The 11,077-nt window shown below is 41.7% G+C and overlaps 2 protein-coding genes across 2 annotated transcripts in view; one reads left to right on the forward strand and one right to left on the reverse strand.

Annotated features, from left to right (window-relative positions):
• The first annotated feature begins 4,135 nt into the window (after nucleotides 1–4,135).
• On the forward strand, nucleotides 4,136–4,564 carry NANOS3 (nanos C2HC-type zinc finger 3). Its single transcript, XM_072398898.1, has one exon. The coding sequence runs from the start codon at nucleotides 4,136–4,138 to the stop codon at nucleotides 4,562–4,564; it is 429 nt and encodes a 142-aa protein (XP_072254999.1).
• A 2,955-nt stretch (nucleotides 4,565–7,519) lies between these two features.
• Nucleotides 7,520–11,077, reverse strand: part of BRME1 (break repair meiotic recombinase recruitment factor 1) — a 5,432-nt gene continuing 1,874 nt past the window's right edge. Inside the window, exons 2-3 of the mRNA XM_072398899.1 lie at nucleotides 9,431–9,502; nucleotides 7,520–7,891 (exon numbers count right to left, since the gene is read on the reverse strand). Of these exons, the coding sequence (XP_072255000.1) occupies nucleotides 7,789–7,891; nucleotides 9,431–9,502 (175 nt within the window). The 3' untranslated portion in view covers nucleotides 7,520–7,788. The remainder of the gene's footprint in view (nucleotides 7,892–9,430; nucleotides 9,503–11,077) is intronic.

Below are 11,077 nucleotides of genomic sequence, written 5' to 3' on the forward strand. Positions count from 1 at the left end.
GAGAATTACACTACTGAATACCAATCTAAATGGGCATTACACTAATGAGCACACATTTCGGAAGGCACATCACTGACCAACCATATTAGGGGCCACATCTCATTACCCCACCAATGCACTTTTCTCAGAGACCACAAATAGAAAAGCATTTTCTCAATGACCATCAATGTAAGGAACAATTTTTCCATTGAAAACCAAAGAATTGGGGTTCTTCTCTCTCTGACCACTAGTGAAAGATGGGATCCTTCCTCTGTACCCAAAGGCATTTCACGAAAGCCTGCCAACCGATCATCACAGCTGGCCAGGTGGCTGAGATGCAGTAACGGCAAATAGTGTCTGGCTCTATGGAGGAATCACAGGGGTGGTTAAAGCATTCAGCAAACATTCACCAGCCAACCATCACAACGATTACCAGGTCCTTGTGATACAGGAGATACAAGCAGTATCCGGCCCTATGGAGGAGTCTCAGGGGTGGTTGGAGATGTTTGACAAACACCTGCAGGCTGCCCATCATAACGATCATGGGGCAGCTGTGGTTATAATTGAACAGTGGCTGTCAGACACCCAAGAGCATGGGAACACCCGGTCTGAACCAACCATTGTGGAGAACTTCATCCTCAAAATGTACAAAAAAGAGGCATTGAAGTCACAGCTCCCCTCTCCTTATTTTCTATGGCTTCTGGGAATTGGAAGTCTGTCCAAACAGCAAGTGCTTTTGGAATCGAATAAAAAAAAAACTTTGTGGTCTTTTCTGTGATCTTTGAGGATGAATCACTCCGCAGCTACTGAGGTCAGTGATGGCTCAGTATACCCTTACATTCAACTCAAAACATTCCATATTTTTCAATTACAAGGCCCATTGAATAAAAACTTGGTAGCAGCATTTTTTTTATGTTACCTATTAACATAACACATGTCCAATCAATGTGTTCAGTAAACATGCATTTAAATAATGTTCAAAAAAGATTTTTTTGTGTGAATCTCCCAGGTCTACGTGTTTCAATGGCAGTAATTGATTCCCTTGTTTAAGGGAATGTCAAAATATATAATTATATATTAAAATGGAGCCATTGATAAGAGGACCTGTCTAATTTATATAAAACAAACACCTGCTGCAGTTTCCAGTCTATGGGAATGTTACAAGAGAGGATCTGTGCACACCACCTAAAGGTACATCTGTCAGCAAAAAGTATATAGGTAAAAGAAACAATCTCTGCCACAACCCCAGTTACATGGATCACAGAGAATCAATACACAAATATGATTGGTTAGGTCAATAAGTGCGTTTCTTCCACCGCTAATCTAAGAACAAGCTTTGTTGGAAGTTACGCGACTCCTCCCTGTACTTTTTTAAAAATCACAGACTTAGCAAAAATCACAGCCAAGACTTTCCATGCGTATGCAGAAAAAAACTTCAGACACGTGATAGGTTCAGAGTCTCAGGAATCATTTAAAGCAGTACTCCAGGCAAAGGACTAAACACACATTGGATACACCCACTCACATGCTTTACCTTCCAATGGATTGGTGGTCTGGTCCTGTCATACAGGTACTCTTGCTGGACCACTTAGCCAGGTACAGTACTTACAGCAGGATGTGGATAAAGCCTCGAACTGCTGATTGGACAACTTTGGAGAAGCAGCAGGCTTCTGAAGTTATCCCTCTGCTCACTCCTATTAGAATGCTTATTTCCAGCACATGTACATTGTTTGGTTGGCTCACGTCAAGAGAGTTTTCAGTTTTTAGGACCATTTAGGTCTCTGATATCTGTGTAGACCTGTAGTTCTATTCACTGACTACCTCTTCTATTCAAGTGAATGGGAGAATTGAGAACTATGAGTTAGAAACTATGGCTGCAGCAAATTGTGGTGCAGTTCCCAAAGGTGATATGATGCTTGTAGCCACTTGCAAATCACAGTACCTATGCGCCTAAGAGCTACCAAGCTCATGGTTTCCCACTGTGAGTGTGAAGGAACCCTTACAAGTTACATTTAATTTTAAATGCATTAAATGGACATTATGATGCTGCCATTTGACTTATTTTGGAAGGGTAAGGTTTTACTCTGCAAGAGAACAAGAATTGGAAACAACAGGGGGCGCTAATGCTTAATATCATAAATGTATTTTAAAGCTGTGACTTTTAGTTTAATTGTAGTTTTATTGTGTGACCATTCTGGATCTTTTTTTCCTCTGTCTGCAAACAGGGCCAGAGATATATCCACATACTGAAATCAAATAATAATTCGCTTGCAATCAGTCTGCTGCGGATTTCCTGACTATTTTATTCAATCAGATCACTGAAAACACCCCATGTGTACATGTGTTTATCAGTCCACTTTTCCCCTCCATCCCAGGCTGCTGTATGGTATTATAAATGTATTTTATAAAACAATGAACAATAAACTATCCATAAATGAAAATAATGATGTTATATTGTATCACCAGTGTAGCTCTAAAAGTGACAATTAGAAATCAATACCAAAATCATACAAACTCTGCAGACTGGCTGTCCAGTTGTACTGCAAATACCAGCAAACAAAAAAGGGCTATTTTTTATTTAGACTTTTTTTCTAATTTTTTCACCCTAGACTGCCCTCTGCCCTTTGTTTAAACCACTGACATATTACAGAGTCAATACACTGATACAAAGTAATATTTTACTTCAGAAAGTAATTTTTTCACTTCCTGACTTGAAAAAAAAGGTAACAATATATGTATGTAACACTGTCATCAATGTAACACTGCCATCTAATGGCCGGACTGCCACATTGCAGATGTAGATGGGTTGGGATACAGAGACATTAGTGACTGATGATGATGATGATGGTGATGATTGCTAATGATAGATCACAAAATAATAAACCAAACATATATTGTATTATATACATATATCCATACATAACCAATATAAATTTTACTTGGATATGCTGATTTATTTCTCAAGTAAGCAGGCCAACATCCTGGAAGTGACACAAGAAGAGCAGAAAATGCACTACTTGCCTGGCTGTGCATTGTGATAGGGGTCTGTAAAGTCACAGGACTGGCTGTACAGAACCCCAACCAACTCATAAGTAAGGGTTATGTACAATGAGTTTCTTGGCGGGTATGCTCAATTTGGGATAGGGTAACTAAGTTGGAGTTTAAGGCTGGGTTCCTGATGGTGACAACAGCACACTTTGCCTGCATATTGTATAAATAGTGTTGTCTCTACAAGAAAACTAGGATTCAGACTAATTTAGATTTATTTTCAGACCATAGTGATTACCTTCCTCCAGTCTCAAGGCTTGGTTCAGACTTGCATGCGGCTCCTGGAACATGGCACCTTTCCAGGCATTTGGTGCCTGCACCTCTGAATTGCTTCCCAATGAACCAGAGTTTGCACATTTTACAGCAGGTTGCAGTTGTTCTTACTGAACCACTTCTCAATGGGCCGCCACAGGGGGGATGCTACATATAGGACTACTATAATTCCAGTATATGGAGGTGGCGGGGCAGCAAACTGCCCTTGGGCACTCATAAAAACCTACTTGCCACCCGTCCAATGAAAAATAATGAATGGACCCATTTGGTCCAACGGTACCCATTTTTTGCAGTAAACCCGCTTGCAAAAACCGCCAATCTGAACTTAGCCGTGGAGTGACAACACCAGCATACAAGAGGCAAAGGATTGTCAGCCAATAACAGGAAGTTCCTACAAAAAGGGCTATCATAAAATGATTTCCTGGAAACTACAATGTTCTAAAAGTTAAATTCCCTGTGACTTGCCATTAATATTTCAAGCCTGTAGACTGTAAGAATTGGGCTGACATCTTTAGAGCTGGTGGATCTCTGTTGGGTTAGTACATTCAGGATAAGGCTCAGAATCCAAGCATTTCACCAACATATCCAAATATAATCTAAGTTGTGACAAAGTCTATCCCAGGAGCCATGAAGTCTGGGGTCACCTCCATGATAAGGGTCATCACATGGGATTGGTGGGGTCATCCTGTAAGGGGTGTACATGTTACTTGGGTGGGGTAATAGTCTAATATTACCAAAGTGAGATGATAAAAGGTGACCTGGGAGGGCAGAAGGAGGGGTTTAGATTGTCTCAGCACGAGGAGAACATCTCAGGAGCTTCATCAAGGTGTCCAGCATGGCGCAGAGACCCAGCTACCCTGAGTTTAACATGTGGAGGGACTATCTGGGTCTGAATAAGGTCCTGAGGTCTATTGTTCAGGAAAGAAGACAAGTCGGCATTCAGAGGCAAGAAGAGATCCCACAACCTGCCCCAAATACCCCCTCTGCAAGTCCCATCACACCTCCAGGTGAGCAGCAGGACAACTGCACCGAGCGCTTTCTGTGCTCCTTCTGCAAACATAATGGGGAGCCTTGGCATGTGTACAGGGGCCACAACCTTCGGGACCGGCAGGACAAGGTCATCTGCCCCATTCTCAGGTCCTACATCTGCCCCCAATGTGGTGCCACCGGAGACAATGCCCATACCAAGAGGTTCTGTCCCAGGACCAACAAGAACTACACCTCAGTCTACAGGAATGCTGAGAGCCTCTTCCCTCCTAAGTGATGGTGCCAGGGAAGTTCCGATGATAAGGAATTGTTGCATTTTCAGTTGTGGTTGATCAAAGCACTTGTTGCAGTTCACATTAATGAGCACTTAGAACATCTCTAGCTGTGGTGCAGCTTCAAGGCTGGGGGCATTGCAAGCCCTGCTGCAGGAAATAACTTGGGGCATTTCTAGCTGTGCTTCTGGAGAGGACTGGGGGCATTTCTAGCTGTGCAGAGGTTCTGTTCCAGGTTACTGGCATGCAGTAGAAGAAGTCATTTAAATGTGTCTTTTATATTTAAGGGGCACTGGTTACATCTGGGGATTGGCACACGTGTGGTGGTGGGGGGCGCTGTTGGCCATATGGGGAGTAGTGATGTCACTATTATTAATTTACATTCCTGGGGGGTGGTGATGTCACTCCTGTATTATATATCATTTTAGATGAAAGTGATACCCTCATATTGATTTATATCTCTAGAAATAGATCTTATATTAGTAGTGTGAAAAGCCCCCCACATGACATTATTATCCAGCATGCACCCCAATTAAATCAACAAATAATACTTTGATAACACAATGTGCTGGGTATGCCCCCCAAAATAACATTAACCAACATTTCCCCCACATAACGTAAATAGTCTCCCCAGAATAAAATAGACGGGTGTCCAAATTAGCATATTATTATGCCAAACCTGACCCCAAATGACATAGGCATGCTCCCTCCAAATAAATGATTAGCCAGGCACATGGCCCAAATTACATAATTAGCCAGCAAGCTTAGCAGGGGGTGGTCTTGGCGGGCTGTTATTGGACGGCGCTGTCACATGATCTTGCTGCATCCAACTTACCTTGCTCCTAATGCTGGGTTTGGGGGGCTTATTGGTTGGGGGGTACCCATGTCATCTCTGTAAAATGTAATGGGACTGATATACAAAAAGGAATAGATGAATGATTCAAGGCAGGACCTCTATTCACAAGGCTCATTGAAAATTCACAGCACTAAAGTGCTGATGCTGTACTACACCATGCCTTGCATACACCATGTGCAGCACAGCAAACAATGGCCGATGCAATGCAATGTAGTGTGTTAGTGCTGCTGCTGAATGTAAATTTTTCCATTGTGCACCAGCAGATCTTATGGTTGCACAGATGGTGCTGTTCTGTTCTTTAGCAGGGAAGGACAAGGGCTGCATTCCTCTCTATTAGAAATCAGCTGCTTGAAGCAGACATGTTTACAGTCCAGTATAAGGCTAGGTACACATGTGCAATTGTTCTCGTCCGATAATCATCTCAGGGCCGATATCGGACGATAATCTTGGGTGTCATCCATCGTCTGAACGACTGTCCTGGCGGATCCATTGACGACGAACGATCCTTATGGAAGTGAGAGTACAGCGAGGTGTCGCTCCGTCGTTCCCCCGTCCCCTCTCCATAGAGCAGAACGGTGCTGTATGTACAGAGCTTGCTCATGCATCATGCAGTCGTTAGTCATTGGAAAGATCGTGAAATATTCTTTCCAACGACAATGCACATGTGTACATAGCCTAAGAGTTGGTGCCGTTAAAGCAGATGAAAATGCACTCCAACTTGGGCGATAGTTTGTAGCAGAAGCTACACTGACATGAAGGAAGTGTCAAGTTTGTGATCCATTAAAAAGGTTTCCATGCTTGCACATTTAGTAGGCTGAGAGGCCTTCAGCAGGTGCTGGAATCAACATGGTGGTGGGCAGGAGTAATGGCACGACTTAGTGCCCACCCCCACTTGCCATGCACCGGGCAGTGGTTGACATCAGAATGGCCATGGTTTATACAGGGCACTGGCTAAAGTGGGCCCAGTGCATACAAATTATTATTACACAGTCTTTATATAGCGCCATCATATTACGCAGCGCTGTACAAAGTCCATAGTGGTGTCATTAGCTGTCCCTCAAAGGAGCTCACAATCTAATGTCCCTACTACAGTCATGTCATCTTAGGTCAATTTTTAGGGGGAAGCCAAATATCCTCACTGCATGTTTTTGGGATGTGGGAGGAAACCCACGTAGACACGGGGAGAACCTGCAAACTCCATGCAGGTAAAGTCCTGACTGGGAATCAAACCTGGGACCTACTCTGCAAATGCCGGATAGCTAACCACCAAGCCACCGTGTTGACCAGGATATGTGAAGCTGTATTGGTGGCTGGGTAGACAGAAAATGCTGGCAAGGTTGTGGGCACTTGCTTGGCAGAGAATATGAGATAAAAAAGTGGTGGACAGTAGGAACACCAAGGATGCATTAACACATGAACAAACCTGGGTTTTGGCCATGCAGGGTAAAGTAACAGGTGCCCTTTAATCTCCCTTACACATGAGCACATACCAACCTTTACTTCTCTTCTCTGCTGCCTGGAGCAAGGAAAGAAAGGAAGGCCTGTGTAAGGTAAATGGATGCAGTCAGAGGTTACACACAAAGATCTTTGTGATTATGTGATTGGAAGATTTTTTAATTAAACAAAAGCAGTGGTGGGGGAATTAGTGATGGTTAGTAATCCAACACAGCAGATCACTAACAACCTCTTCAACAATGTCAGGGGGCATCTGTACACCCTCCAGATTTTTCTCTGTAGACAATCATACAAGATTGTGTCTGCAGCCAGTAAAGATCTGGATTATGGTAACTAATAAATGACAAAAGTTGTGCTTAGCTGTGAGCAGCAGACTTTGTTTTCATACAGAGTCTGGGCCTAGAATCTTGCAGGCAGCACAAGGTTAGGTCAGGTTCATTTTATAGCATACGTGTCCAAGTATCAATGCCGGAAGTCTCCATACTTGTATTTTTTACTTATATACGTTTGCAAACTTTCAATCCTCCAGAAGTTTCCTGGTAAATACAGTAAAGTAAAATAATACACATTTGGCATCAAATTAAACAAAGGTAAGCAAACTTTTATTTTTGGTTAAAAAAAGACAATTTTAGAAATATCTGTTCTGTTGTACAAATACTTTGACCTTGTTACCGCCATTCACCACCACGCAGCCCGATAATGCTCCAGGAACCAAGAAGACTGCCTGATGGAAAATAGAACATAATTGAAAGTAACAATATCAGCCCACAAAATGCAATACAAACTGGAAAGCAGGTCACTAAATGGTTTCATACAATAAAACTACAATTAAATTTTAACATGAACTTTGCTGGATAAAATATAACATTATAAACCTATTAAACAACAAATACAAAACAGACAGAGGTGTTGTATTGTTCACAATTCTCTGCGTCTCTTTCCTGCAGGTGCAGATCCTCTGGCTGGGGGGAACCGCGTTCTCTTCTGGCGGAGGTCCCGGTATGTGCTCATAATGAGCCGACTAGAAAAAAAATAAAGACAATTTCATTGATAGAAGTTACTCATATTTAACACCTCAGCCTCCCTAATCAATGAATATATATATATAGCTCAAGGTCCTAAGTTTGAATCTCAGCCAGGACAATATCTGCATGGAGTTTGCAGGTTCCCCCCGTGTTTGCCTGGGATTCCTCCGGGTACCCCAGTTTCCTCTCACATTCTAAAAACATGCAGTTAGGTTAATTGGCTTCCCCTCAAATTTGACCTTAGACTGTAATAAAGACATATGACTATGGTAGGGACATTATATTGTGAGCTCCTTTAAGGGACAGCTAGTGACATGACTATGGACTTTGTACAGCACTGCGTAATATGTCGGTGCTATATAAATACTGCGTAATAATAATATTAGCAATAGTCTCCCTATTGGTGAAGAGCTCACATGACCAGTGTCAGCTGACCTTGCTGTGAGTGAGTTACCACTATGACAAGCTATGACAGTAATCTCAGGGTAAGGGGACAATTGCCAAGGCTTCTGATCACTGTCCTGAAATGTCAGCTGTCCAATCATAGCTCCCATGTGCTTCCAACAGGTCTAAGACATTAAAGTTTACATTGGACCAAAAATTTATAATTTTTTTTTATGGCGCCAACATATTATGCAGCGTTGTACATTAAATAGGGGTTGCAAATAACAGACAGTGACACAGGAGGAGGAGAGGACCCTGGCAAAAAAAGCTTACAATCTAATGCTACGTACACATGTCAGATGAATATCGATGTACACATGTGGAGAATCTGACATGTGTGCAGAAGTCATATGACGCTGTTCTAGAAGATGAACGACCGCAATGAAAGTGAAGGAAGGAGAGCGCAGTGGGGTGCTGCTAGTTCATTCTCCCCCCTCCCCTCTCCATAGAACAGGGGGACAGCGCTGTATGTACAGATCTCATTCATTCATCTTTTAGTCGTTTGTCACTGGAAACAATTGTGAAAGATCCTTTCCAATAACAATATGTGCCTAAGAGTACCTGTGATCCAATGAACCAATAATTTTAATGCACAATGGTACAAAGGGGTTCCAATACACTTGCCATTAGATAAGAGTTAAAGTCACATTTTGGAACATATGGGTCCTTCTGTTGTTTTATTTATTATAAAACTTGCTATTGTTTGGCTCCTTTAAAAATGTACAACAAACCATTTGTGTTTATCCTTTTTTCCCCTCACCTTAGCGATCCTACCTTCTCCCAGATGCAGTTTTATGCTTTCAATGGGTATAACCTCCTGATTCATGGAAAAAATCCACATAAAAGTCCACAGGAACCTTTTAACCCCAAGTACTGCCAGTGCAGGAGAGATTCACACAGAAGGAAATAAGTATAATGACAGTCTGTGGCCATAGAATGGATGAATGTTTGCAACGTGGAAAGAGGAAAGTGGGATACTTTAGGTAGTGGGGAAGGGTAAAAAGGATAAGTGTACTTTGTATAAAAATTACATTGACCCAAAACTGTATTTTCTTTTCCCTTTTGAAAACACCAAGACTGAGAAGGCTCACTTGAGATTGGACAGCTCTAAGATGAGTCCCTGAACCGTGGATGAGGCGTCTTCTATTCTTCTTTCTTGTTGTCTGTTCAGGAAACACAGAGAATTATTTCAGGTTACCAGCTTTGTGGCCTTGTTCACACAGGTAGCAACTCAGCAGTGTGTACAACAAAATGATTTACTCCCATACTCCAAAGGCAGTTTAGGGGACAAACTTTTTTCAAAATTCACATATATCATTTGTTATAATTTAGACAGCATGATTATTTAAAATAGATTTTTTAGTGCAATAAATTTTATATACAGTGTAACAAAGGGTATTTCACATCACCAGCGATACAAAAGCATTGTCACTAGATCAATATTCATAGTAATGACGTGTTTCACATCTGTAGTGGTGTGACAATCACTGAAGCTAGGAGGAGATTGTCAGCTTCGGACCTACCCGAGGATCGATAAAAGTCTGCTAGCAGTTTGCTTAAAATGTCAGTCAGAACTTACCTTTAGAAGCAAGTTTAAAGCCAAGCTATATGTAGAAATAAAAGATACAGATGAATGCAAAGTTGTAATAATTAATACTTATATATTATATACATATTATTATATGTATTTTTTAAATGCAACCAGCGTGAGTGCCTTTGGACCTAAAAAAGGTTTTTGTAGTGCTTGTATAGCAGAGCCATGAGAGGAAGAACAAGGAGACAATAGACCTAATTTAATTTAAAGGTTTCCAGGACTCCAGGTTCTTTCATGACTTCTTCAGAGCTTAATTAAATCAGACCTAATCAGCTCATGTGCTGATCAATAATTTGCGGTGTGCTGCATTGTGTTAGTGTGGCATGCAGCATTCTAGCTACATTGTGACCCAATCAAAATGAATGCACTGGTTAATGTAGCACATATACATTTAGCAATTATATATTTTAAAGTTTGATAATTGTATATATGTTGTGTCTGTCTGAATTCTTTTAGCACTTATTCTGGGCTTTGGTATGTAAAACAGACATCCCCCTGATCGGAGACTGCTAATGCTATTCAGAATTCTTGTGTGAGATGACATGTCAGAGGTGAAGAGGTTAAAGTCTTATAAACCTGTACAAATAAGAGTCTACTCCTACAGACCAGCAGTCATAAATCCCTCAAGAATCCTACAGGGCACTTCATCAACTTAAAGTTAATCAGACAAGCAGACTGCAGGAGAAAAGTCCCCAGCAATATGTCTGCACAAGCTTGGTGTACACTTGGCATGAACTGTGACCTCACCTGCACACAGTGAAGGATTCGGTCTGTATTCATTGGGGTGATTTGTGTTCATTACAGGCACCGGGCATGAATGTGGCAAAAGGTCCCTTAGTACATGGCCAGCCTAAGGACCAGCGAGCCTGAAATACAACTACAGATAAGAAAATGAGTTTAATCAGCAGAGCCGAGATAACAGAGGTTCTGTTCTATGGAAAAGGGAGTGATAAAGGTTCTGTTTTATGAGGAAGGAAATTATAGAGGTTCTATTGTTCTGTTTTTTGAAGAGAGGAGGGATGGAGGCTTAGTTGTTTTGCTCTATAGAGAGCAGAGAAATAGAGGTTCAGTTCAATGAAGAGGGGGAGGAGAGAGGTTCGGTTCTATGAAGAGGGGGAGGATAGAGGTTCGGTTCTGTTCTATG

This window comes from Pyxicephalus adspersus, chromosome 2 (assembly GCF_032062135.1).
Source record: "Pyxicephalus adspersus chromosome 2, UCB_Pads_2.0, whole genome shotgun sequence".
NCBI classification, from domain to species: Eukaryota; Metazoa; Chordata; class Amphibia; order Anura; family Pyxicephalidae; genus Pyxicephalus; species Pyxicephalus adspersus.